At 40.7% G+C, this 27,850-nt stretch overlaps 1 protein-coding gene across 8 annotated transcripts in view; it reads left to right on the top strand.

Annotated features, from left to right (window-relative positions):
• The first annotated feature begins 879 nt into the window (after positions 1-879).
• The window catches only part of ATG5 (autophagy related 5), a 145,716-nt gene continuing 118,745 nt past the window's right edge, over positions 880-27,850 (top strand). Inside the window, exons 1-4 of one of the 8 annotated variants that reach the window (XM_045011594.1) lie at positions 880-1,009; positions 5,798-5,958; positions 11,063-11,190; positions 21,462-21,540. In XM_045011594.1, the coding sequence (XP_044867529.1) occupies positions 5,851-5,958; positions 11,063-11,190; positions 21,462-21,540 (315 nt within the window). In that variant the 5' untranslated portion in view covers positions 880-1,009; positions 5,798-5,850. The other 7 variants (XM_045011598.1, XM_045011597.1, XM_045011595.1 and 4 more) reach the window with 7 other exon arrangements.

Below are 27,850 nucleotides of genomic sequence, written 5' to 3'. Positions count from 1 at the left end.
TGCTGGTCCGCGGCTCCGGTGGACATCCCGCAGGTGTGCCTGCGGAGGGTCCGTTGGTCCCACAGCTCCGGTGGACCTCCCGCAGGCGTGCCTGCGGATGCTCCACCGGAGGCGCGGGACCAGCGAACCTTCCGCAGGTACGTCTGCAGGAGGTCCACCAGAGCCACGGGACCGGCAACCGCCAGAGCGCTCCCCGCGGCGTGCCGCCCTGCTTGGGGCGGCGAAATTACTAGAGCCGCCCCTGCCCGCAGAGCGGCAAGATCACAAAGACAGCGTCACATGGGACAATAAACCAGAACCCCCCCAATTTTTCAAGTGACCAGTGAGTCGGGGGGCTGCAGGAACACGCACACAGCAAGACCCCTACAGAGCCTGGAGGTCCAGCCTAGGGCACTCAGTACCTGCTGGACACCGGCTCCCTGCGAGGGGCCTCGAGCTGTAGCTTGGCTATGCTGCCACCGCAGCCGGTGTAACGCCTAAAACGGGTAGCAGCTGCCCACAGGCGTTAGGGGTGGTTCTTTCGGGCCGCCCTCCCACGTTTTGCTGCCTCCCGCCTCTCCCATCAGCTGGGCGGCCCATGAGGGCGCCACCAATAACCCGACACCTCAGATCGCTGGGGCTCGGGGGCTGCTGGGCAGTTGTCGCCCATCGGCGCCCCGCACGGCCGGGGGGACAGGCCGGACTCGCCACTGCGCGCGCACCTGCCTCGGCTTAGCTGCGCCCGGCCTGGCAGAGCGGCGCCTCCGCGACACACGAGCCTCGCTCCCAGCTCGGGCGCCGTCTCTGCCCCACCCACACAGAGACAAGCGGCAATCCCGCGAGCGTTTTCGTGACGTCATTCATCCGCGCGGCCGCCGCCGCCAGTCGCCTTTGCTGCTAGTTCCGGAGTCGCTGACAGGGCGGAAAGCGTCGCTCACGTGACAGGCGGACTGCGCGCGGATTGGCGGAGGGCGCCTCAGCCGGTGTCACACATGCGCGCGGCGGGGGTGCGCGCGCGGAAGAGGTTCAGGTAATAGCTTCCTTTCCCCCTTTCCTCCCCTGGGAGGCGCGGCCCCTCGTGGGTGTGAGTGACTGGGCCTGGGGCACGTGGAGCCGATGCGTGGGGTGAGGGCGGGACGGAGATGGGAGTGGAGGTGACTTGGGCAGGGAGGCAGTGAGCTGGTTGGGACGGGGGTGAGGCGAGGGGAGTGAGTCGGCGGGGGGGGGGCGGGGACAGTGGGGGAGGCTGGGGGCGTGAGCCTTCATGCTACGTTTCTGCCTAATGGCACCATCTGTCGCTTAATGATTCCTGAGCAAATTAGCTCTGTTGATAGGTGAATAGATATTTTTTTTCTCCCTGCCAGCTCCCTGAGTTTTTTCCTGGGGTCTGGAAGGACCCTGGGTTTTTTTGTGGTTAGTCAAGAATGCCAGAGATTCTGCAGTCATTCAGGAGGCCTTGGTGGGCCGGAGAGCAATCCAGCCCATCATGTTGTGTTGACTGGACATGACTAATATAGTAATTGTAATAAACCTTCTTTTTGTCAGCCAAATAAGCATGAGTATCTCCAAATATGCATGGAGAATAGATGGAGTAAGTAGGCAGCATTATAATATACTGACTTATTTGCTATTATCTGGTTTTCTTTGGCTAGTTTTTTGTTCTGATCATAGTTATGGGCCCATCACTGGGTATGAATACATTGCATATCTGAGCTAACTTTAACCTATCTAACTCAGGTACTGGAGCAGTGAAGCTGCAGCAGCTCAGGCTTCAGCATGGGATAGCTACCCGAGTAGTTACCCAGAGTTCTGGATCAGCTTGTCCAGCCTGCACTGAAGCCCAACCTGCTGTGACTTCACTTCCAGTACCCAAGCTAGGTAGGTTAAAGCTAGATCACCTGTTTCTACAGGAGCTACAGTCACAGCCTGTGATGCAGGGTAGACATGCTCACTGTGTCCTGCTGATTCACCTGGGACTTCAGTGCAGACAAGCCTTCACAGGAAGACTGTGAAAATGTTTTTCAGCATTAGTAGTACTGGTTCAGCTCAACCAGTAAGCAATCTTAGGAGACCTAATGTAGCTAGGTCATGAGTGCTGCTGTTTTAAGCACCATGTTATGTCTGGTTTGAGCAGGGTCGGATTAAATGCTGCTTAAAATGCAAGTAGCCTGCCCACACTAGGGCTTTGCATGTTGCTGACGCTGGTAGAGATGAATGGTGGCATGTTTTTGGAAAAGTTATTTAATGTAGATACATCTATTCATGCGCTTGGGTGGGGATCAGGTAGTTTATTAGGTCTGTCTGCATTCCCCAGCCCTCCCCATTTTCCATTCTTGCCCTGCTGTTTTGTTTTGTCATGCCGTTACTGGTAATTCTTCAGATGCTATTCTGTAATCAGCCAGCCTTTAGTCAGAGTCATTGTTAAAGATTAATTGACTTCATTTTAAAACAAACATAGACTTATTAAAATCAGTTACTTTGGCTTTTAAAACACACCTATTCTTACAAGTATTGCAGTTCTAACTCTAACTTATGAATAATGCATTTTTAAAAATATAGGGCATAGAGGACTGGTCTGCACTTGAAACACTACAGTGGCGCAGCTGCAGTGCTTCAGTATAGACCAGGGGTGGGCAAACTACGGCCTGGGGGCCACATCTGGCCTTTCAGATGTTTTAATCCGACCCTCAAGCTCCTGCTGGGGAGTGGGATTGGGGGTTTGCCCTGCTCTGCATGTGCCATGGCTCCTGGAAGCAGCGGCATGTCCCACTCCAGCTCCTATGCATAGGGGCAACCACGGGGCTCTGCACACTGCTCCCGCCCCAAGTGCCACCCTCGCAGCTCCCATTGGCTAGGAACTCCAGAGCCTGCACCCCCAGCTGGAGCCCTCACCTCCCCCCACATGCTCCGCCCCAGCCTGGAGCCCCCTCTTGCACCCTGAACTCCTAATTTCTGGCCCCACCCCAGAGCCCGCACCCCTAGCCGGAGCCCTCACTCCCTCCTGCACCACAACCCACTGCCTCAGCTCAGAGCCCCCTCCCACACTCCAGTCCCCAATTTCATGAGCATTCATGGCCTGTCATACAATTTCCATACCAAGATGTGCTTCTCAGGCCAAAAAGTTTGCCTATCCCTGGTGTAGACACTGCATATGGTGACAGGAGGAGTTCTCCCATCGGCATAGGTAATCCACCTCCCAGAGGCAGTAGCTAGGACAGTGGAAGAATTCCTCTGTCAACCTAGCGCTGTCTACACCAAGGAGCAACATAGTTGGGTCAACCTAATTTTTTAGTGTCAACCAGGCCTAAGCCTTGCTACTAGGCAGAGTGCTGCAGAATGATTTAGGCCCTCTTTGAATATGACTATGCTGCAATTAAAAACCTGCGGCTGGCCCATGTCAGCTGACTCGGGCTAAGGCTGTGGGGCTGTTTAATTGCAGTGTAGATTTCTGGGCTCTGGGCCCTCTCACCTCACAGGGTCCTAGAGTCCATGCTCTACCCCAAGCCTGGAAGCCTGCACTGCAGTTAAACAGACCCGTAGTCTGAGTCCCATGAGCCCGAGTCAGCTGGCAGAGGCTAAATGCAGTAGACAGACCCTTGCAGTGTAGACAGACCCTTTGAGAATACAAGTGCTCCCTGCTTCACGCTCCCACCTCTGTGTGTGAACCAAGGTAATTTAGAAGGTGCATGCCTGCCCATCATCAATTTGCAAACAGCTAGAAGATAATAAGGTGATAAATAACAGCATGGATTTATCAAGAACAAATTGTGTCAAACCAACCTAGTAGCTTTCTTTGACACGGTAACAAGCCTTGTGGATGGGGTGAAGCAGTGGATGTGGTATATCTTGACTTTAGTAAGACTTTCAAACTGTCTTGCATGATCTTCTCTTAAACAAACTAGGGAAATACAACCTAGATGGCGCTACTATAAGGTGGGTGCATAACTGGTTGGAAAAGTGTTGCAGAGAGTAGTTATCAAGTGATTCACAGTCAAGCTGGAAGGTCATATTGAGTGGGGTCCTGCAGGATCAGTTCTGGGTCCACTTCTGTTCAATATCTTCATCAGTGATTTAGACAATGGCATAGAGAATACACTGAGCCCTGGTCTACACTAAGCTCGGGGGTCGAACTAGGGTACGCGAATTCAGCTACGTGAATAACGTAGCTGAATTCGAACTACCCTAGTTCGACTTACTTACCGTCCAGACGCCGCGGAAGCGAACTCCGCGGCTCCAGGGTCGACTCCGGCAACTCCTCCTGCCGCGGTGGAGTACCGGAGTTCGAACTAGCGCTTCCGGGGTTCGAACTATCGCGTCTAGATCAGACGCGATAGTTCGAACTCCGAGCAGTCGAACTCGCCGCGTCGACAGTCCCGATAAGTGTAAACGTACCCTCAGTAAGTTTGTGGACAATACCAAGCTTGGAGGGGTTTCAAGTGCTTTGGAGGATAGGATTAAAATTCAAAATGATCTGGACAAACTGGAGAAATGGTGTGAAGTCAATAGGATGAAATTCAATAAGGACAAATGCAAAATACTCCACTTAAGAAGGAACAATCAATTGCATGCATACAAAATAGGAAATGACTAACTATGAAGGAGCACTGTGGAAAGGGATCTCGGGGTTGTAGTGGATCACAAGCTAAATATGAGTCAACAGTGTAACAATGTTGCAAAAAAAGGGAACATCATTCTGGAGTGTTGTAAGCATGGCATGAGAAGTAATTCTTCTGCTCTACTCTGGGCTGATTAGGTCTCAGCTGGAGTATTGTGTCCATCAGGGTGCCACATTTCAGGAAAGATGTGGACAAATTGGAGAAAATCCAGAGAAGAGCAACAAAAATGATTTAAGGTCTAGAAAACATGGTTTGTTTAGTTTGGAGAAGAGAAGACTGAGAGGAAATATAACAGTTTTCAAGTATGTAAAAGGTTGTTATGGGATGGGGGGAAGGGGGAGATTATTCTCCTTAACTGCTAAGTATAGGACAAGAAGCAATCGGCTTAAATTGCTGCAAGAGCGGTTTAGGTTGGACATTAGGAAAAAATTCCTAACTCTCATTGTGGTTAAGCACTGGAATAAATTGCATAGGGAGGTGGTGGAATCTCCATCACTGGAGATTTTTAAGAGCAGGTTAGACAAACAACTGTCAAGGATGGTCTAGATCGGGGTCAGCAACCTTTCAGAAGTGCTGTGCCGAGTCTTAATTTATTCACTCTAATTTAAGGTTTCACATGCTAGTAATACATTTTAACATTTTTAGAAGACCTCTTTCTATAAGTCTATAATATATAACTAAACTATTGTTGTATGTAAAGTAAATAAGGTTTTTTAAATGTTTAAGAAGCTTCATTTAAAATTAAATTAAAATTCAGAGCCCCCCAGACTGGTGGCCAGGACCCGGGCAGTGTGAGTGCCACTGAAAATGAGCTCACGTGCCGCCTTTGGCACGCATGCCATAGGTTGCCTACCCCTGGTCTAGATAATACTTAGTCCTGCCATGTGTGCAGGGGACTGGATTAGATGACCTCTTGAGGCCCCTTCCAGATCATCACTGCCTCCTACATGTCTGACAGCTAAGCAACTTGTTAACTTTTGTATATTTGTTCTTCAATGTTCTGCTATTTAATTCATATTATCTGTAAACCCTTTCAGCCAACTGTTTCTTTGTAGCAATTAATAAATTCGGTAACTGGATAAATAGAACTCTGATCTTAATACTTTGTGTCATTGGAACATATAAAGGGAGTATTGTAAAATTTTGTATCTTTTATTTGAAAAAGCTGATCTTGCTTTTTGTCTTTTGGGGGTGTGGCATAGTTCTGGCTGAAGAAATAATTTAGTCTACATGTGCTTCAGTACCCATTGGAAGAATGACAGATGACAAAGATGTGCTTCGAGATGTGTGGTTTGGACGAATACCAACCTGCTTCACGCTGTATCAGGATGAGATAACTGAAAGGGAAGCTGAACCTTATTATGTAAGTACAATGAAGATAGGCAGGGATAGCCCAATCACATCTGGGGGGTTTTCAGGCTCTTTGGTTTTGATGCTTCTGGTGGGAAAGTGTGTGTGTGTGTGTGTGTTTTAATGCAAGCAAGAGTGGATATTCTAGTATAGATGTTGACTAAGTGGCTGCTGGTGTTCTTATCAGTATTCCACCTAGACTTGATCCAAGGAGAGTTAGATGACACAGTGAGTTTAAAAAAGAAAGGGGTGTCTGGCCTGTGCTAAAGCTCTCACCATTATTACCATTCATGAAACTGTAATAATGAGAGTGCTTTAAAAGGTGTAGGCAGGGCTTTTCACTTGAACCTCAAATTAATTGTGTTGCATACATGGGTATGGTGACGTCCAGTGTGTGCAATGAATGCCTTTAAATGTATGTGAATAAGGTTGCTGGTTTCACTGGAAAATAATGGATGTGTCCTAAGAAGTGTTACCCTATTAGGAGCAGACAGAACATATTTATAATATTTCTTTAGACTAAGGGCTAGTCTAAACTACTGCACTACATGGGTGCAACTGAGCCACTGTGGCATGTCTGGTGAAGACGCACTATGGCAACAGGACAGCGCTCTTCTGTCTGCATAATTACTTCACCTCAACAAGAGGTAGAAACTATATCAGCAGGAGAATGTTTCCCTCCAACTTAGCACTGGTGTGGACAGCACTTAGGTTGGTGTAGCTCAGGGGTGTGTGACTTTTTTTTTTCACACCCTTAAGTGATGTAAGTTGTATTGACTTACGTGATAGTGTAGACAAGCCCTTAGTATGTAAACAGTAATAGTTTTGTTCTAATTTTACTGAATTTCTGTAAAAAGATGCTCAGGAAGTAGACCTGGGATTTGAACAGTGGGATGGAGAGAAGAAAAAGAAACGTGAAGAGTTTAGTTATTGCAGTTGTGGACTTGAGAATGCATTCTGTCATATTCTGAGTACTAAATAGTTATGGATTTAGGGCCTGTGTACTTAAGGGAAAGTATCCCCCTCCAGCTGTCAGAGCTCACTATATCTGGTAGTTTTTTTAGACGTTTATCTTTTTCACTTAATTTAATGAGAGAAGCTGCTGTTGTCACTTAATGTGCTTTTTTTCTATTTCAGTTTTGTTTAGTTACTTTTGTTGTCCAAGGCAAGCATATATATTTTTATATTCCAGAAATTTCTGTAGCAGTTTTGCTCAACCTCAACAGCCCTTATAGGAGGCCTTATGTAACAATTCTTCTGACTTCCTTCAGATGGAAGAGAGTAATAAATACTGTCTAGACTGACGGACTAAGGCTAGAAAGTAGTTAAATGTGTCTTTTAAATGTTTGTATGTTTTTCATCACAGCCATTCTCTGTAAATACTGCTGTCAGTAGTATTGTAGTGGCAGTATTTGAAGAAAGGAAAATATTGGGCTAAAACTTTTTTTTTGTACTGTTCTTTGGATTATCTGCATGTACATGACCTGATAAAATATTTAAATTTTTAGATTAAATGTGGACAGCTGTAGGATGGATGAGAAACATGATAAAATGAACTAGAGATATCTTTATGCACCTTATAAAGCTGATTTAATATACTTTGTATTCACTGGAATGAATAATTTTAAGTCTAGGGTAGGAAAATGGTAAAATTAGGTTCTCTAGTCTCTTGCTAAGTGGGGAAAAGTGATGATCTGAAAGTAGATGTGGATGGTATTGGAAGGGAAGAAACAAGTAAGTTACTTTTCAGAAGGTTTAACATATAGGGTGATCTAGGCATTTGTGAAAAATATTTATAGGATTGGCTAAAGTTCTGAAATCCTAAGAACAGGTAAATGAATTAATTCAACTGAGAGAAACGAAACATCTAAGGTTGAAATTTTCATTTTTCTCTTTTAAAGTTACTTACATTTAGGTGATTCACTGTGGATTTAGGTAAGTAGCCTGATTTTCATAGATGCTAAGTATCTACAGCTTCCACTGATCTATCGTGAACTGTAGGTGCTTGACATCTCTGAAAATTTGGCCATTTTTACTTAAATGACTAACTATGGATTTAGGTGCCTAACTTTAGGCACCTGCATTTGAAAATTTTGGCTAAAATTACTAACATCAATTAAATGGCAATTAACTTGTGATCATACTGTCTGGTTACTTAAAAAACAGAAACAAAAATCATATTCCCACTTTATAATATTCCATACTTAATTGATATTACAATTTGGGCTAAAGTCGAATTGCTAAGCAACATTTTGATTAAAGCAATGTTTGATACCCTCCTTCAGGAACCCTGCAAAAAAGGGCTTCTGTGAAGGATTTGCCAAACATTATTGGCCACCTTGTTGCACCACCCTACTCAGAAGAAAATTGGTCTGTAGCAACAATGAAAGTATAACTGTAATGTAGAAACATATCACACATGGCTCTAGCTGCAAAAGGAAACTGACAAGGGTCATGTGATACAGAAACAGCAAGATGCATGATAAATAAAAATTGATATTTTAAACCACAAATATCTGGACCCCGGTCTCAAGCATAGGAACTGACTAGAATTAGTCTGTAAAGCAGTTTGAGGCCTTTGAATAAAATACACTAAGTAACCTTGCAAAATTGTCATAACTTACCAGTTCAGGCACAACATTTTCTTGTCCAAACTTATTGTGATGACATTTAAACATTTTGAAGTTATTTTGACTTGTCTCTCCCAATGTTAAATCCCCAAACCAAATGGGAAGAGATTCATGCAAATACAGGCTCTAGAAGTGCAGTATTAAACCCTTAAATCTTGTAATATATCTTGTAAATGCTAAGTAATATTTCTTTTACGAAAGGCTTCCATGCTGTTGCATATGTAATATTATGTTTATATGCATGAGATAATTATTTTAGAAATACCTAAAATTGAAGTATTAATGTCAACTTGTTCTGATTGGCTAACTTTAAAAAAAATTAAACCAATCTTTTGATTCAACCATTTAAACAGCATATTTTGAAGTCTTAAAAAAACCTAATTTTGATATAAGGGCTTTTCTGCTCATCTTATGTGTCTAAGGACCATTTCAGTTAGTTCCTCTCTTACTGACTCTGTATAAGTGCAGTCAAATGTGCACACTAGTTAAAAATATTCTTTTGCTACTTTACTATAGTTACAATTTTTAATAATGGGTATAAAAGTTTCAGATAACAAGTATGGGCAGGTAAGAGTGTTAGGCGTAACTAATTAGCTGATAGAGGATTCAGTTATTTTTCTTGTCTTTTACTTAGAGTTGCAAACTTTCTGTTTTGGACAATGTGTGCCTCTTCTGTTTGAGAAATAAATATACTTAAAAGGTGAATTTGTTTCATTTTATAAAATATTAATAGTTTTTCCTTCTATTTTTGAGGAGGCAGTCAGTGGGTTTTTAAGGACTGGGGAAAATTGCAGCAATCCTGATGGGTATCACATGTGATACAAAATATGAAGAGGATGGAACTTGCGAGATGCAGAGAATGCACAGTGCACTGTGACATTGTTCATAAGAATTAAACAATAATTTGAAAAGGTCATACAGTAATTCCTTACTTAACATCGTCCCAGTTAACATTGTTACTTTGCTGATCAATTAGAAAACATGCTCATTTAAAGTTGCGCAATGCTCCCTTATAACATTGTTTAGCAGCCGTCTGCTTTGTCCAGTGCTTGCAGGAAGAGCAGCGTTGCAGCTAGCTGGTGGGGGCTTGGAACCAGGGTGGACCAGCAGCCCCCCCCATCAGCTCCCTGTTCCCTTAAATTCCCTGTGTGGCAGCCACCCAGCAGGCTATCAATTGCCGGCAGTTCAGCTGTCCCTCCCCCAACTGCCATGTGCTGCTCCTGCCCTCTGCCTTGGAGCTTCTCCCCAGAGCCTCCTACCTGTTGTGCAGGGGGTGAGGGGGAAAGAATGGGGCTAATGTCAGGGTGTCCCCCTCCCCCCCCTACTCCTGCAACCCGCTTACCACATCTTCCATAGAGCAGGGGGGACACGCAACAGGGCTCAGGATGGAGGGAGATTTCTGGCAGCAGCTGCTGGCTCAGCTTGCTGATCTACTTAAAAAAGCAGTGTACTTAGAGTGGGGTCAGCGTACTTAAAGAAACAATGTGCATCTCTCTCACGGACATGGTGTGTGTCTCTGTCTCTGCCTGCCATGCTGTCTCCCCTCCCTCCATTTGTGCTGCCCTGTAGAGTGTGAGGATACATTAACAACAATAAGTTAACCCTTGAGGGCCCAGCCAATTGCTAGTTCATCATTTCGTTATAAGGCATTCCCTGGGAAATATCCCACCCTCTGACTCCACCACCTCAACCAAGCTTCACAATCATCATCGCTGTGTACCAGTATTAAATTGTTTGTTTAAAATTTATAGAGTGTGTGTGTGTATGTGTGTGTATATATATATATATATATAATGTCTTTTGTCTGGTGAAAAAAATTTCCCTGGAACCTACCCTCCTCCCCGCCATTTACATTAATTCTTATGGAGAAATTGGATTCGCTTAACATTGTTTCAATTAAAGTCGCATTTTTTCAGGAACATAACTACAATGTTAAGCGAGGAGTTACTGTATTACAATTTTTTAAAGAATCAAATGTTTATCTGATCAAAATTTTTAGCGCAAGTGAATCTTTATTTTCAAACAGTTTTTTATAGAAATGTATCTATCCTGTTAGATGATACAGCATACTCTATTTTTATACCTGTTCGAAAGAAAAGGGTCCAGTTGTGAGAAATGTAACTGGACCTGACCATTGAGTAATTTCTGCCTTTTTGTAAATTGCTTCTGTCTCCCTCCAGGTGCATTGAGTGAGGCAAGAAAAAAACAATTTACAGACTATTTTTTGTGTTACGGTATTTTCAGTGCTGGAAACAGTTTTAAAATAAGTATCATTTGATAGCATTAATTTATTGGCGTTTAAGAAGCAAATTACTATTACTGTCTAAAAGAATGGCATGTTTAAAAAAAAACACAACAACAACAAAACCCCACCAACTGCATATTTTGTCTTTGTTTTTGAAAAACAGTACCTATATGTGGCTTTATATTAGATTTCTAAAACTTCAAAAAATAAATGACACCTGCTTGTACAAACTTTCCTTTCAGTTGCTTTTACCTAGAATAAGCTACTTGATGCTAGTAACGGACAAAGTGAAAAAACACTTTCAGAAGGTTATGAGACAAGAGGATGTTACTGAGATATGGTTTGAATATGAAGGCACACCCCTGAAATGGTGAGTTGATTTAACTTTGGATCGTTAAACTTTGCATGTATAATACTAAAAACTACTGTATAAAAAAGATTAATCGAGTTAAGCACGCTGTCAGTATTTGCATCATAAACTAATCACATCTTATTTTAAAGACTGGAGTTTCAGTACAATGGCATCTTCTCGGAGAGACCCATCACAATATTACCATTTACAAAAATTTTGAATTAGTTTTGAGATGAGTGATATTTAAACTCTGTCTCTCTGTAGAGCACTTAATTAAACACTTACTGTGACAGATCTGATGCTTTGGAAGCATGGAATATTCAGGGAGTGTTATATTGAGATATGACATGCTATGGATACATGGAATATTCAGACTATTGTGTCAACTTTATAAGTGTTATATGCATCTTTATAAACTGGCTAGTAATTGTATTCCTGGCTAAATGGGGGAGCTAAAAACTTTGGGTTGTTTGGCAACTGTTTCATGAACTTAGTTGTTTCTTTTCTACTTTCTGCTGTAGACTGTGAACTGTAAAAAGTAACATTGCTAATCAATAATCTTTCATGGAATAATACTTACTTATTTCTGGAGAACTGTTTTTAAAGCAGGTGATTTGAAAGCTATGGTATGTGCTACCTCAATACAAATAAAATTTGTTCTTTGGTCATGAATTGTACAAAGCAAACTTATTTTAACATGTTTCTAGATGCATTTCTATATGTTGTAGATGGGAAGAAAAATATTGATATTAGCCACTTGGGTTTCTGTGAAAACTAAATGTCATCTAGTGGACTCTGCTTTGCTTTGTACTGCTGACTTGCAGGTGTTGTCTTGTGACTCTCACGCTAATGAAATCCTATGAAAGGTGTTGCTTGAAATTGTTAGTAGGGCTGTCGATTAATCACAGTTAACTCATGCGATTAACTCAAAAATTAATTGCAATTAAAAAAATGAATTGCTTTTAATCATCCTGTTAAATAGTAGATTACCAATTGAAATGTATTAAATATTTTTGGATGTTTTTCTACGTTTTCACATATATTGATTTCAATTACAACACAATACAAAGTGTGCAGTGCTCACTTGATATTATTATTTTTATTACAAATATTTGCACTGTAAAAATAAAATAAATAGTATTTTTCAACTCACCTCATACAAGTACTGTAGTGCAATCTCTTTATTGTGAAAGTTCAATTTACAAATGTTATTTTATTTGTTACGTAACTGCACTCAAAACCAAAACAATGTAGAACTTTTAGAGCCTACAAGTCCACTCAGTCCTACTTCTTATTCAGCCAATCACTAAGACCATCAAGTTTGTTTACATTTAGGGGAAATAATGCTGCACGCTTCTTATTTACAATGTCACGTGAAAGTGAGAACAGGTGTTTGCATGGCACTTTTTTAGCTGGTGTTGCAAGGTATTTGTGTCAGATATGCTAAACATGCATAAGCCCCTTCATGCTTTGGCCATCATTCCAGAGGACATGCTTCCATGCTGATGATGCTCGTTAAAAAAATGTGTTAATTACATTTGTGACTGAACTCCTTAGGGGAGAATATTATTTCTCCAGCTCTGTGTTTTACCCAGATTCTGCCATATATTTCATGTTATAGTAGTCTCGCATGATGACCCAGTACATGTTGTTCGTTTTAAGAACACTTTCACTGCAGATTTGACAAACACAAAGAAGGTATCAATGTAAGATTTCTGAAGATAGCTACGGCACTCGACCCAAGATTTAAGAATCTGAAGAGCCTTCCAAAATCTGAGAGGGACAAGGTATGTAACATGATTTCAGAAGTTTCAAAAAAGCAACACTTCGATGCAGAAACCTAACCATCAAAAAAGAAAATCAACCTTCTGCTGATAGTGCGGAACGACAGATTCTGTTTTGGATCGTTATCAAGCAGAACCCTTCATCAGCATTGATGCATGTCCTCTGCAATGGTGGTTGAAACATGAAGGGACATATGAACCTTTAGCGCATCTGGCATGTAAATATCTTGCAATACCAGCTACAACAGTGCCATGTGAATGCCTGTTCTCACTTTCAAGTGACACTGTAAACAAGAAGCGGGCAGCATTATCTCCTGCAAATGAAAACAAACTTGTTTGTCTGAGTGATCAGCTGAACAAGAAGTAGGACCGAGTGGACTTATAGGCTTTACAGTTTTACATTGTTTTGGTTCTGAGTGCAGTTATTTTTTTGTACATAATTCTACATTTATAAATTCACCTTTCACGACAAAGAGATTGCACTACAGTTCTTGTATTAGGTGAATTGAAAAATACTATTTTGTTTTTTTACAGTGCAAATCTTTTAATGAAAAATAAATATAAAGTGAGCACTGTACACTTTGTATTCTGTGTTGTAACAGAAATCAATATATTTGAAAATGTATAAAATGCCCAAAAATATTTAAATAAATGTTGTTCTATTATTAACGGCGCAATTAATTGCAATTAATTTTTTTAATCGCTTGACGGCCCTAATTGTTAGCAATACAAAAAGAAGGAAACTGGAATACAGTCAAACCCCGCCATAACACGCCCAGCCATAGTGCGAAATCGGATATAACGCGATCACAGGTTGGCTCCCCTTTAAGGTACAGTATAATACAGGTAGGTACTGTACCAATGGTCCCCAACACCATGGCAGGGGAGAGAAGCCGCGGCCCCGCGCCTGCGGGGGGACAGAGAGCACCGGTGCCGCAGCCCCGGAGTTCTCTGTCCCCGGCAGGCGGAGAGCCGCGGCTCCTCTCCCATGTTGGGCACTAGGCACCAGGGGCACTAGGCGGTGCACCTCAATGCTGGTTTAAAAAAAGAATGGCTTTAACTAAAAACTAATTTGTATTTTGATACTCCTCTGTTAGACTATCCCCTTCTTTTTTCTTATTATTTGTATCATCATAGTACCTAGGAGCCCTAATCACATACCAGGACCCCACTGTACAAACACATAACAAAAAGACGATTCCTGCCCCAAGAATCTTACAGTATAAGTATAAGATGAAACAATGGATACAGACTGGTGGGAGAGAATACAAGGAAACAGAGAGACAGTATTGGTTAGCATGGTAGGTAGTGTTCTCTGTATACCAGCAGCCTAACAGTTGTCAAGTTTTTATAGGCATCACAGCAAAGGAGAGTTTTGAGGAGAGAGATGAAAGTGAATGATGAATTTGCTTTGTGGACATTTACCAGGAGCTCTTCCCAAGCCTGTGGGGCAGTCTGGGAGAAATCACAAAAGTGTTTGAAAATTTAACAAGTGGGCAGTGGAGGCCAACGTCTTTGGCTAATTGGAGGCAAGTATCGATATCTCATTAGCAAGAAAAAGTTGGGATGGGGTCTCACAGTGAAGGACCTTGAAAATGGAAATAAGCAGCTTATGTTTGATGCAGTACAGAAGGGGAAGCCAGTGGATGCATTCAAAGTGAGGGTTGAGAGTGTCTATGATAGGCTAGGAGAACTGTCTTTTTGCAGCATTCTGAACGGATATGAGATGGGCAAGATTGCATTTGTCAAGACCAAATAGAAGGATGTAGCAGTAATCAAGACACGAGATGATGAAAGCCTGGATGAAAGTTTTAGCTGTGTGGTTAGATAGGAAAGGTATAATCTTAGAGATGTTACGTAGCAAGAATCTGCAAGTTGTGGGGGAGGGATAGCTCAGTGGTTTGAACATTGGCCTGCTAAACCCAGGGTTGTGAGTTCAATCCTTGAGGGGGCCACTTAGGGATCTGGGGCAAAAATCAGTACTTGGTCCTGCTAGTGAAGGCAGGGGGCTGGATTCAATGACCTTTTGAGGTCCCTTCCAGTTCTAGGAGATAGGTATATCTCCAATTATTATTATTATTTTTAAATATAGCCTCTATGTGAGGTCCTTCAGAAAGGTCCAAGTTGAAGATAATGCCCAGGTTATGGGCCTGAGTGACAGGCAGGATAGTGATGTTGTACACAGTTATAAAAAAGGAGTTTAGGAGCTCTGTTTTGGCTATGTTTAGGTTGAGCTGGCAGCTAGACATCCAGGAGGAGATGTCCGAGAGCTGGGCTTATTTTGGTTTGGACAGACGGAGACAGGTATGGAGTAGAGAACAGCTCCAAGGACATTTGAATTAGAATTAGACTGATTTCTAGGAGCACAAGGCACTCGTGAAAAAGCAGGAGGCACTCAGGAGAAATACCTTTAGAAGGGTAAAGAGAGCAGCCAAGTAAAAATGGGGTTGCTTAATAATGATCAAGGCTGTTAATGGTATGTTTCTGCAAACATTTAAGCATGTACTTACCTTTAGTACCGGGAGTAGTCCCATTGAAATCAGTGGGGCTGCTCGCAGTAATAAAGTTAAGCATGTGCCCAGGTGTTTGCAGGACTTGGTCCTTATTTTCATTGTTGTAAGCTTTCCTATGTAAGTAAAGTGTTGGGCCATCTGAGGGACCTTTTTAACATATGATGAGCACCAGCAGTGTGGTGAGTACTGTACAGAACAGAGAATATATAGGCCCTGCCCCAATGAGTTGATTTAACTAACTTTTTTTTATGATGTAAAATGACACACTCTATTCTTGTTTAATCTAAGAGGCATAGGGTCTTTACCCATTTTTTGGGGGGAGACCTATAGGGAGCTGCTCCCAAGCATTATGGAACTCTGGCTTCCCATGGGAGATAGAGAATGGCAAACATGAGAGCTATTACATGGAGAAGTTTGTGGCCTTCCTTTGCAACAGTACTACAGAATGGCCTATGGGTACCCCTTGTGCTTACTGGAAGACCAGGGAATTTAAAATTATGAGGCATTCTCACCAGATTATTTAAGATGTTGGGTAATTTTCAGAGAGACAGGGTGGGTGAGTTATTGGACCAACTTCTGTTGGTGTGAGAGAGAGAAGCTTTGAAGCCACAGAAAGATCTGGGAAAGGTATTCCCAGCGTCACAGAAAAATGCAAAGTGGAACAGATTGTTTAGCATAAGTAGTTAGCTCATACTTTAAGGCAGGGATTGGCAACCTTTGGCACATGGCCTGCCAGGAAGCGGCGGCCAGCACATCTCTTGGCCCGTGCCACTTCCCGCAGCCCCCATTGGTCTGGAACGGCGAACCGCGGCCAGTGGGAGCCGCGATCGGCTGAACCTGCGGACGCGGCAGGTAAGCAAACTGGCCTGGCCCGCCAGGGTGCTTACCCTGGCGGCCTGTGTGCCAAAGGTTGCCGATCCCTCGTTTAAAGGATGGTTCATGGTAGAGTGGCCTGTTAACACATAGGACAAAAAATGGGGATTAATGGATTACGGATTGTTATAAGCATTTAAATTTAAATTCATTTTTCTGCTAGATACTACAAATTATCGACTGACTATAGCCATTGGATTTATGGCTTATTACAACAATCTGTAACCCACTAACCCCCCCTTTTGGTCCTAAAACTAATCCCCTCTAACCTTCTGCCCTTTTCAGAAGCCTGAGGGGGGTGAAAAATGGACTCTGTAGCGTGCCCAAAAAGTTAACAAATCTGAGTTTTGGTATATGGACCTCATTTGTTCATTAACCCTTTCAACAGCTTCATAGACGGCATGAACAGAAAAGAATCAATATAGATTCTTCTGGTATCATGCAGGAGAAAGCCCTTATGGCGGAGAAACAATGTTGAGATGGAGCTGGTTACACTGGCATTAGCTTTTTGAAGGTGGCAGGCTAAGGGAACAGTGGCAGTATAATGGAGTTGGGGGAACTCAAATGGGCAAAGTATTGTGAGCTGTGTTGTACAAATTAAAAATAGTAAGCCTTTTTTGCACAATCAGGAGCTGCCATCAGAGTATATAATGTTAATGCTAAACAGTATTTAACAAATGCAGGTTGATATAGTCTGGCAACATTAGGACATTATGCAAATAGAATGGGTATCAATTAAAATCATGAGGAGGGATTTGGTACGTTTGGTAATTGTTTTAAAATTTATTTCTTCTCCTCTCTTGCTTTGAGAGGACTTAATACATTAGTTCACTGACCAAGCAGTGTTAAAAGTCCTCAAAAAAGATGTATTTTAATTAAATGTTCACAGTCTACCTGAAATCTGGCATATTGAAGTGAAAAGAAAACAAACTGAGGGAGCAGGCATTTATAGAAATCTTAACTGTTAATTGACTAAAAATTTTTACAATTTTTTTTTTAAAGCTGATTGTCTCTTTATAATGGCATGTTGATGAGTTAAAAGTAAATATAAACGAAACTACAGTGAAACTGCTACTTTAAAAGCCATTGCAAGGGTTTTAGTACAATATTCTGCACCTTGGGTGGAATGTAAATATATTGCTAATAAATGTGAACCCCAGAATCTTGTAAAGTGGTGTGATCTGTAAAGTATTATTGATTAAAGCAAGATTTTCATATTCTATTTTATTAACATACAATGAGAAATGGAAACATAACAAAAATAGAGATGTCTGCTTTCTACCCTCTATCTCTGTATCCATCTTGCATACTTTGAGTTGTTTCCACATCTGTCTTAGTCCTAAACTGATGGCCACAGCTAATTTCTTTTACTACATTTTAATGCTGTAGGACCTGATCCTTCATTTCTGGTACACCCAAAACTTCCACTGGTGGAGGAGAAAATATAGCAATTAGTAGACTTCAAATACCTTGCATTTTCTCAACTTTCACCTTCACCACAAATTCTGTGTCATGGGAATTCGTTTCTGTCCTTGATGTGACAGTTGCTTATATGCTACACATGTCTTATTTTATCACCACAGAAAGGTGGTTCTAGCATGAAAGTAACAGTGCTCCTACTTGTTCTGGCTGACCCATTTCATCTTCCCCAATGCTTTTTCAAAGCTTCCACACAAAAAAATTTGTAAAGTTGATGGCAGTTAATTTCCCGTAGTTGCCTTATGTCTTTCTGAAAATATTAATGAACTTAAATAGAGTTCTGCAGCTGCACACTTACACCTTACAAGCACCTGCTTTGTAATACTACAGCAACAACTAATGGCCAGGGCTGGAAGTCAAGTTACTGCTATGCATTTATAGATTAAAGCAGGGATCAGCAACCTTTGACATGCAGCCCGCCAGGGTAAGGACTCTGGCGGTCCGGGCTGGTTTGTTTACCTGCTGCATCCACAGGTTTAGCCAATCGCGTCTCCCATTGGCCGCAGTTCGCCACTCCAGGCCAATGGGGGCTGTGGGAAGGATATGCTGGCTGCCACGTGCCAAAGGTTGCTGATCCCTGGATTAAAGCCTTGCCAAAACTAAGAATTGCTTCAGCTTCTGAAGAGAACTGTGGCCTCTTGGAATCTTTTCCTTTCCTTTTTTATTTTTCCCCAAGACCTGTCTGCCCTGGGCTCAAAATCTAGTTCAGTCTGACTCTGGCAATCAGACTTTATATTTTGAACAGGAAACCTCCCTTAAGTAGTTTGCACAGTCATGTTGTCTGACTTTCTGCCCATTTCTTTGGTACTTGCTTACTTTGAAAAATTTTGAATTTTTTTATTTCTGTTCTTTTTTTTTTTTTTTTTCCATTTCTCCCCTGAGCTCTGTTGGTGCTTGCAGGCCCCTAACATGCTTTTTTGTTTGTAGCATGCTTTAGAAACAGTGCTCCTGTGTGTCAGCACTTCCCTAGAAGTTTAGTTCTGTGTGAATGGGATGGAGAATGTGACTGTCCCCATACTCTGCTGGCAAACAAATCCTCTTTCCCCCTCCCTGTCTGTTGGTGTGTCCCTGCCCACTCTATCTACCTTGGCTTAGAAACATCTTTTATTTGGAAGAACTATAAAAGGTCTCTGTGCAGGTGGTGCTCAATACCATAGGTGTTCCTGGTTCCTAAAATATACTTCAGGTTAGAAGTCCTGAAAATGACTGGAATGCAGTCTTGTCACATTATTTCAAGTCTGTGATGGCTTGGGTTAAATGCTAATGCATGCACACTAGTGCTGCTTCAGAATTTCAGAGGAAGAAGCAATCTTGTTTGTAGCTCTGAAGATTGTAATACTCTAGTCATAGCATTTTAATTTTAATGGGGATTCATGTTTCTGTTTAGCAAGTGATTTCTCTGGTGGGGCTTCTGTCTGCAGAACTAGCCTCAGAAGTATTGTGGTGGGAACAAAGTGACATGAATACTTCCTCATAAAAGGATCCAGCAAAGGACATGCGCTGGAAACAGTTGTTGCAGAACACTTATTTCTCTTAAGCATGTGAACTTATTTCATACTCTCTGAAGTAAGGAGGCCAAAGGAAAAAGGTAGCAGAGGTATGCCAAGAAGTTTATTTTATGTATTAGTTGGCATCTGTATTTGTACAGTAAATTAAAAATGACTCTTTAAGGGCCAGGTGTCATGCAATATGTTCCCTGTGTAGTAGTGTAGTTCTTAAAGGAAATCTACACTTATTTTATTTAGCCTACCAGTCAAGAGTATTCTTCCATGAATTGCCTTTGCAGATCTCTGTTGTTGGAGTCATGTGCCATGACTGTACACCACAGAACTTCTACTAGTTAAGAACCCTTAGCAGTAAAAAAACATGTGCATTAATAATGGATCCATATTTTCTAAAAGTCCTGCTCTGTATCCATCCTTTGTTCTCATTTTCTACCAGCAAAAAGGAGTCATGGAGCTGCTCTCTTGTTGTTTCTCACTAATGTTAGGAAATTTTAAATAGCTAAACTCAAAAGAATATCAACTTAAAAAAAATCACACTTCTATCTGAATTTTTAACCTACTAGACTTGTCTTGAATGCAGTGTTGTTAAAGCTGTGTTGGTCCCAGACTTGAAGAAGAGTTCTGCGTAAGCTCAAAAGTTTCTCTTTGTAACAGAAGTTGAACCAATAAAAGATAGGAGTACTTGTGGCACCTTAGAGACTAACAAATTTATTTGAGCATAAGCTTTCATGGGCTACAGCCCACTTCATCGGATGCACAGAATGGAACATATAGTGAGGAGATATATATACATACAGAGAACATGAAAAGGTGGGAGTTGCCCAACCAACTCTAAGAGGCTAATTAATTAAGATGAACTGTTGTCAGCAGGAGAAAAAAAAATGTTTGTAGTGATAATCAGGATAGTCCATTTAAGACAGTTTGACAAGAAGCTGTGAGGATACTTAACATGGGGGAAATAGATTCAATGTGTTTAATGGCTTATCTTACACATCTTGTATCTCTAAACTTGTCTTAGCTTTTGGGCTAACTAGCCAGCAGATGGTGCTGAAGCACTAGGCTGTTTATATATATTTTCAGCTGCTATGAAAATGTTCTGGTATATCTAGAAATGATGTTGTCTTCTCCTTCAATCCTTCCTCTTTAAGGCCTGCGTCCTGGAAAGTCTTAAACACACGTTTGACTGTATGCACTATGAACAATCCCATTGAATTCAGAGGGACTACTCATGTCTCAAGTTAAGCACATGCATAAATATTTGCAGGATCAGGGCCTAAGAGAACAGTTTTACTTTGTCATGTTTCCAAAAATACTAATTTCTAAGGTATTTGAAGGCATAAGAAAATTGAATATGTTATGCCAAATCCAAGAGAAAGCTCTACTGAGTACTAAAGCACTTGTCATATTTCATCAAGAGACACATTTAACAAGATGGTCATTTTTAGGTTTCTGTACAAAAAGATTTGTAGAAAAATTTTATGAAGTAAATATTTGGGAAAGGTTTAAAATACAATATTTTTCTTGACCAGGCCTGTAGTTTATTGAAAAAGGCCAGCTTTAATGATAGTAAATTTTATCTACATTTTTACTTCAAGGTAGAAAGTGAACACTTAAAGGGTGCAGTTTGTGTTCTTGTAACTTATTAGTTTTAATGGTATTGCTAGTAAACCTTAAATCCCAGTTTCCCTATACTTTTTCCTTCTATTTTATTCTGACTAGTTTTATAGTAATGGGGTTAAAAAATGAAACAAATCCTGCCTGCCTTTGCCTCACTCAACTCACCTGCCAACATGCCTTTAGTTCTGTTGCCTGTTTACAACCATTCCCTTAGGCTGTAAGCCAGGAGGTGGGGTAGGGAGTCATGTCCAGAGTTAATATGATATTCTGTAAGATTGAGTATAAAACTTGGAGTTAGAAACTGTTGAGTTCTAGTCCTGACTCTGCCAGTGACTAAACCAAGTCAGTCATCTCTCCTTGTACAGGGCTTTGAGTGTGCTTAACACTGACTAAAAAGGTGGGGGAATAACTGGCAATTTTTGAAGTTGGGAACTGGAAGTATGTTTACTGTTGTATGTAATGCTAAATGTAAAAATCGTGTGCATTTAATATACTCTTTTTTTATTATTCTTTTTTAGGCATTTTCCGATTGGATTGCTATTTGACCTTCATGCATCAAATACAGCCCTTCCTTGGAACATCACAGTACATTTCAAGGTACAATCCAAATACATTCTTTCTCTGGTTAAAAATAAATCAGCTTTTAAGAACTGCATGAAACTTTGAAACCAGAAGAAGGTTTCATAATTATACTTACACCTATTTCTCAAGCATATGTTTTTTTTGTTGTTTTTTTTTTGGAAGGGGAAAGTTTGTGCTCCAGTACAACTTTTCAGAACTTTCAGGAAATCCAGAGCTGCCTTTTTCTGTCCAAGAAGTATGCATATGTGTTTAAATGACCTGTCTTGGAAAATGAATCTTTGTTTTAATCTAAAAAATGAACTGTTTTCTTCAGAATAAATTGTTCAAATGTATGCTGGTGCAGTTGGGTAGAGGAGAAGGCAAAAACTCTACAATTTTCTTTTGATTCACTGTAACCTGAGAAGGAAAGTCAGAGTTAGAGTGTTTGTTCCTTTGGAAATATTTGGAGGGACATAGACTTATACAAATCTTTGAAAAATCAGATTACTGTTTGGTATATTGAAAGCACACTTGGTCTGGGTCCCCTTCAAGGACTAAGTGAAATGAGTTTGGTAGCCTTGCAACAGTTTAGTCACTGGGGCAAAACAGTGCACTAATTACACATCATAAAACTGTCAAATATAATTTAGTAGTGTTACTGATCTTTGCTTAGGAGAGTAGTTGCACTGAATTAGCATTGAACCTGAATTATGTTACACACAGTACTTTGAAATATGAATTGAAGTCAAAATCACAAAAGAATCTTTCATGCCATATTAGCAATTTTCATAATTTTAAAATAAAAACAAAACTATTTTTTTTCTATTGTAGAGATGCAAAAGAGTTAACATGGTGAACAAAATATTTTGTTGCTAGGAAAAACTGGCTTGTTGACTGATCTTGTGTGTTTTGTGTTTGTGAAATGGAAAGCAAAATTAGGAAGTATTTACTTAGGTTGTTCTGAATGCCCTCACTAATTGAGCTGAGAGACATTCGAACAACATAGTTTAAAAAAAGTTTAGGAAGTCTTGCTAACAGGAACACTCCAGATGAATCATTGGTAGCTGTGACATGCATTTTGGAGAACTGTAGCTGTGTGTAAGTCTGCTGGGAAGATTTTAAATATCATTTCTGGAATCGTGTGCGCCTATTTTGTCTGAATAATAGGAACATAAGAATGGCCCTACTGGGTCAGACCAAAGGTTCATCTAGCCTAGTATCCTGTCTTCCGACAGGTTTCAGAGTAGCAGCCGTGTTAGTCTGTATCCGTAAAAAGAACAGGAGTACTTGTGGCACCTTAAAGACTAACAAATTTATTTTAGCATGAGCTTTCGTGAGCTACAGCTCACTTCTTCGGTGCCACAAGTACTCCTGTCTTCCGACAGTGGCCAGTGCCAGGTGCCCCAGAGGGAATGAACAGAACAGGTCATCATCAAGTGATCCATCCCCTGTTGCTCATTCCCAACTTCTGGCAAACAGAGGCTAGGAACACTATTCCTGCCCATCCTGGCTAATAGTCATTGATGGCCCTATCCTCTATGAATTTATCTAGTCCTTTTTAAAATCTTGTTATGGTCTTCGCCTTCACAACATCCTCTGGCAAGGACTTCCACAGGTTGACTATGCGTTGTGTGAAGAAATACTTCCTTTTATTTGTTTTAAACCTGCTGCCTGTTAATTTCATTTGGTGACCCCTAGTTCTTGTGTTATGAGAAGCAGTAAACAACACTTCCTTATTTACTTTCTCTACACCAGTCATGCTTTTATAGACCTCAATCATATCTCCCCTTAGCCAAAAAGTCTTATTAATCTCTCCTCATATGGAAGCCATTCCATACCCCTAATCATTTTTGTTGCCCTTTTCTGAACCTTTTCCAATTCCAGTATATCTTTTTTGAGATGGGGTGACCACATCTGCACACAGTATTCAAGGCGTATCACAGATTTATATAGCGGCAACATATTTTCTGTCCTATTATCTATCCCTTTCTTAATTATTCCAAGCATTCTGTTGGCTTTTTTGACTGCCACTGCACATTGAGTGGATGTTTTCAGAGAACTATCCACAATGACTCCAAGATCTCTTTCTTGAATGGTAACAGCTAATTTAGACCCCATCATTTTATGTATATAGTTGGGATTATGTTTTCCAATGTGCATTATTTTGCATTTATCAACATTAAATTTCATCTGCCATTTTGTTGGCCAGTCATCTAGTTTTGAGAGATTCTTTTGTAGCTCTTCGCAGTCTGCCTGGGTCTTAACTATCTTTAGTAATTTTGTATCATCGGCAAATATTGCCACCTCACTGTTTACCCCTTTTTCCAGATCATTTATGAATATGTTGAATAGGACTGGTCCCAGAACAGACCTTTGGGGGACACTACTATTTACCTCTCTCCATTCTGAAAACTGGACATATATACCTATCCTTTTTTTCCTATCTTTTAACCAGTTACCAATCCATGAGAGCACCTTCCTTCTTAGCCCGTGGCAGCTTACTTTACATAAGAGCCTTTGGTGAGGGACCTTGTCAAAGACTTTCTGAAAATCTAAGTACACTATATCCACTGGATCCCCTTGGTACACATGCTTGTCGACCCCCCTCAAAAAAATTCTGGTACATTGGTGAGACATGATTTTCCCCCTACTAAAACCATGTTGACTCTTCCTCAACAAATTATGTTCATTTATATGTCTGACAATATTGTTCTTTATTATAGTTTCAACAGTTTGTCTGGTACTGAAGTCAGGCTTACAGGCCTGTAATTGCTGGGATCACCTCCAGAGCCCTTTTTAAAAATTGGTGCCACGTTAGCTATCTTCCAGTCCTCTGGTACAGAAGCTGTTTTAAATGATAGGTTACAGATAACAGTTAGTAGTTCTGCAGTTTCACATTTGAGTTCCTTCAGAACTCTTGGGTGAATACCATGTGGTCCTGGTGACTTATTACTGTTTAATTTATCAGTTTGTTCCAAAACCACCTCTAATGATACCTCAATCTGGGACAGTTCCTCAGATCTGTCTCCTAAAAAGAATGGCTCAGGTTTGGGAATCTCCTTCACATCCTCAGCCGTGAAGACCGATGCAAAGAATTCATTTAGTTTCTCTGCAATGGCCATTCATCCTTGAGTGCTCCTTTAGTGGGGTGGCCAGATAGCAATTGTGAAAAAACGGGACCAGGGGTGGGGGGTAATAGGCGCCTATATAAGAAAAAGTCCCAACAAATGGAACTGTCCCTTTAAAAATGGGACATATGGTTACCCTACCTTTAGCACTTCCATCGTCCAGTGGCCCCACTTGTTGTTTAAAAGGCTTCGTGCTTATGATGTACTTTTAAAATAATAAATAAATAAATAAAATTTGCTATTACTTTTCGAGTCTCTGGCTAACTGTTCCTCAAATTCTTTGGCCTTCCTAATTGTATATTTACATTTCATTTGCCAGTGTTTATGCTCCTTTCTATTTTCCTCACTAGGATTTAACTTTCACTTTTAAAAAGGTACCTTTTTGCCTCTCACTGCTTCTTTTACTTTGTTGTTTAGCACGGGTGGCTCTTTTTGGGTTCTCTTGCTATGTTTTTTAATTTGGGATATACATTTAAGTTGACTCTCTATTATGGTGTCTAAAAAGTTTCCACGCAGCTTACAGAGATTTCACATTTGTCACTGTACCGTTTAATTTCTGGTTAACTAACCGCCTCATTTTTGTGTAGTTCTCCTTTCTGAAATTAAATGCTACAGTGTTGTGCTGCTGAGGTGTTTTTCCTGCCACAGTGATATTAAATTTAATTATATTATGGTCACTATTACCAAGTGGTCCAGTTATATTCACCTCTTGGACCAGATTCTGTGCTCCACTTAGAACTAAATCAAGAATTGCCTCTCCTCTTGTGGGTTCCAGGACCAGCTGCTCCAAGAAGCAGTCATTTAAGGTGTCAAGAAACTTTATCTCTGCACTCCTCCTTTCTATCCATAGAGATTCTATGGTACAGTTTGATTCATTTATGATTTGTACTAAGGTAGAATCCTCTGCCTTAACGTTACACTAACAGTTGTTTCAGATTATATTTCCTTTTAGTTATAAATTTTTATTAAACATAACTTGTTGGAAAATAATAATTGAAAATACAAGTATTTAAGAAAAGGTGTAAGTTATACAAGATAAAAGAATGTAGACGAGTTGAGGCAATATAGGTTATGATTCCTAGAGGAATAGGTAAGGAAACAAGACAATCAGATATTTGAATAAGATAAAATAAGATTCATGCTATGCACTTCTTTCTACAGAAATTTACTTTTAAAAAAATATGGAAGTGTCCAGGAATGCCTATTCTGATTCTTTTAGAAAGTGTGCCCTCTAATTGAGTTCCTTACAGTGTGCACCTGTAAGCATCAACATTTTTAAAATGAGTTTTTGAGGATAGGCATGTTGCAGAAAAGCCACCAGAACTCTTGAGCTCCTTTTGGAAATACCTGAAAGATAGGTGGCATTGACAAAGCCTTCTTGAAAATGTCCAAATGATACTGTAGACCCTGTTCAATTTCTTAGATTGTGCGATATAATCATTGCACATTCTAAGAAAAGTAGCTTTTACTGGCCCATTTCCTGTATTAACCACATCATGAGTACAAACATTCTAAGAATCTAAATGGTGTCTTCAGGTACATTTTTGGCCTCTTGGCATCATAACCCACTATCACATATAGAATAAGAGAGAGGAACTTGCCAGCTTTTGCTGTTTTCATTCATGCCTAACACAAGCAATCGGCTACCAATTTTGTGAGCTCTTACACATGCAGTACATTATGGGGCATGCAGCCTTAGAACCTACATAATTTGATTTGAATGTGTTATTTAAATAATTCTTCACTGAGAGAGTGGGATAACAGATAACATGACTGGGAGAGATAATGTAGGTGAAAGGGAAGGTTGAGGGGGAGGGTCATAGGAACAACTAAAGGGAAATCAATGGTGGAATCTGCTCAACATCTTAGATGTCCGTACACAAATGCAGGGAGTATGGGGAATGAACTGGAATTATTAGTATATAAAATAAATTATGACTTAATTGTCATCACAAAGACTTGGCGGGGTAAGTCTCATGACTGGAATACTGGTATAGAGGGGTGTAGCTTGTTCAGGAAAGACAGTCGGGAGGGGAAAATGGGAAGAAATGTTGCACTATATATCAAGAATGTACACATTTGTTCTGAGGTCCAGAAGGAGATGAGAGGCAGACCAGCTGAAAGTCTCTGGGTAAAGATAAAAAGAGAAAAAAATCAGGGTGACGACATGGTAAGGGTCTACTATAAACCACCAAATCAGGAAGAGGAGGTGGATTAGGCATTTCTTGAAGAAACAACAGAAGTATCCAAAACACAAGACCAGATAGAAATGGGGGGCTTTAACTACACAGACATCTGTTGGAAAAGTAATATGGCAAAATACAGCATTTCCAATAAGTTCTTAAAATGTATTGGTGACAACTTCTTGTTTCTGAAAGTGCCGAAGTAACCAGATGGATGACCATTTTAGACTTGATTCTGACCAACAGGGAAGAATAGGTTACAAATTTGAAGATGAAAGTGATCATGAAATGATAGATTTCATGATTTCTGAGAAAGGAGGGAGTGAGAGCAGCAGAATAAGGACAATGGACTTCAAAAAAGCAGACTAACCAAGTCAGAGAACTGGTAGGTAAGGTCCCATGAGAAGAAAATCTAAAGTGATACAGGAGTTTAGAAGATCTGACAGTTTCTCAAGGAGACTATATTAAAAACACAACTGTAAACTATCCCTGTGCAAAGGAAAGTTAGAAATAATCGTAAGAGGCCAATATGGCTCCATTAGGACTTTTTAGTGACCAAAAAATCAAAAAGGAATCCTACAAATAATGGTAATGTGGATGAATTGCTAAGGAGTATGGAAGAATAGCACAAGCATCTAGGGACAAAAGCAGAAAGACTAACACACAAAATTAATTACACCTAGCAAAGGCATAAAAGCCAGTAAGAGTTTCTATAAATACATTAGGTGAAAGAGAAAGATGAAGGAAAGTGTAGGTCCTCCCTTAGTGAGGAACAAGAGCTAATTGCTTGAGACTAAGGTGTATAATGCCTGTTTTGCTTCACTGTTCACTAAAAAGCTTAATGGTGACCAGGTAGTCAACACAATTAGTATAATAAGGAGGAAGGAATGCAAGCCCCAATAGAGAAAGAACAGGTTAAAGAATATTCAGATAAGTTATATATATTCATGTTGGTAAGGCCTGATGAAATTCATCCTACAGTACTCAAGGAATTAGCTGAACAATCTTGGAATTGTTAGCAGTTAGCTTTGAGAA

The sequence above is a fragment of the Mauremys mutica genome, chromosome 3 (assembly GCF_020497125.1).
Source record: "Mauremys mutica isolate MM-2020 ecotype Southern chromosome 3, ASM2049712v1, whole genome shotgun sequence".
Lineage (NCBI taxonomy): Eukaryota > Metazoa > Chordata > Testudines > Geoemydidae > Mauremys > Mauremys mutica.
The sequence above is the reverse complement of the archived record's forward strand: the minus strand, read 5'-3'. Positions and strand labels throughout refer to the sequence as shown.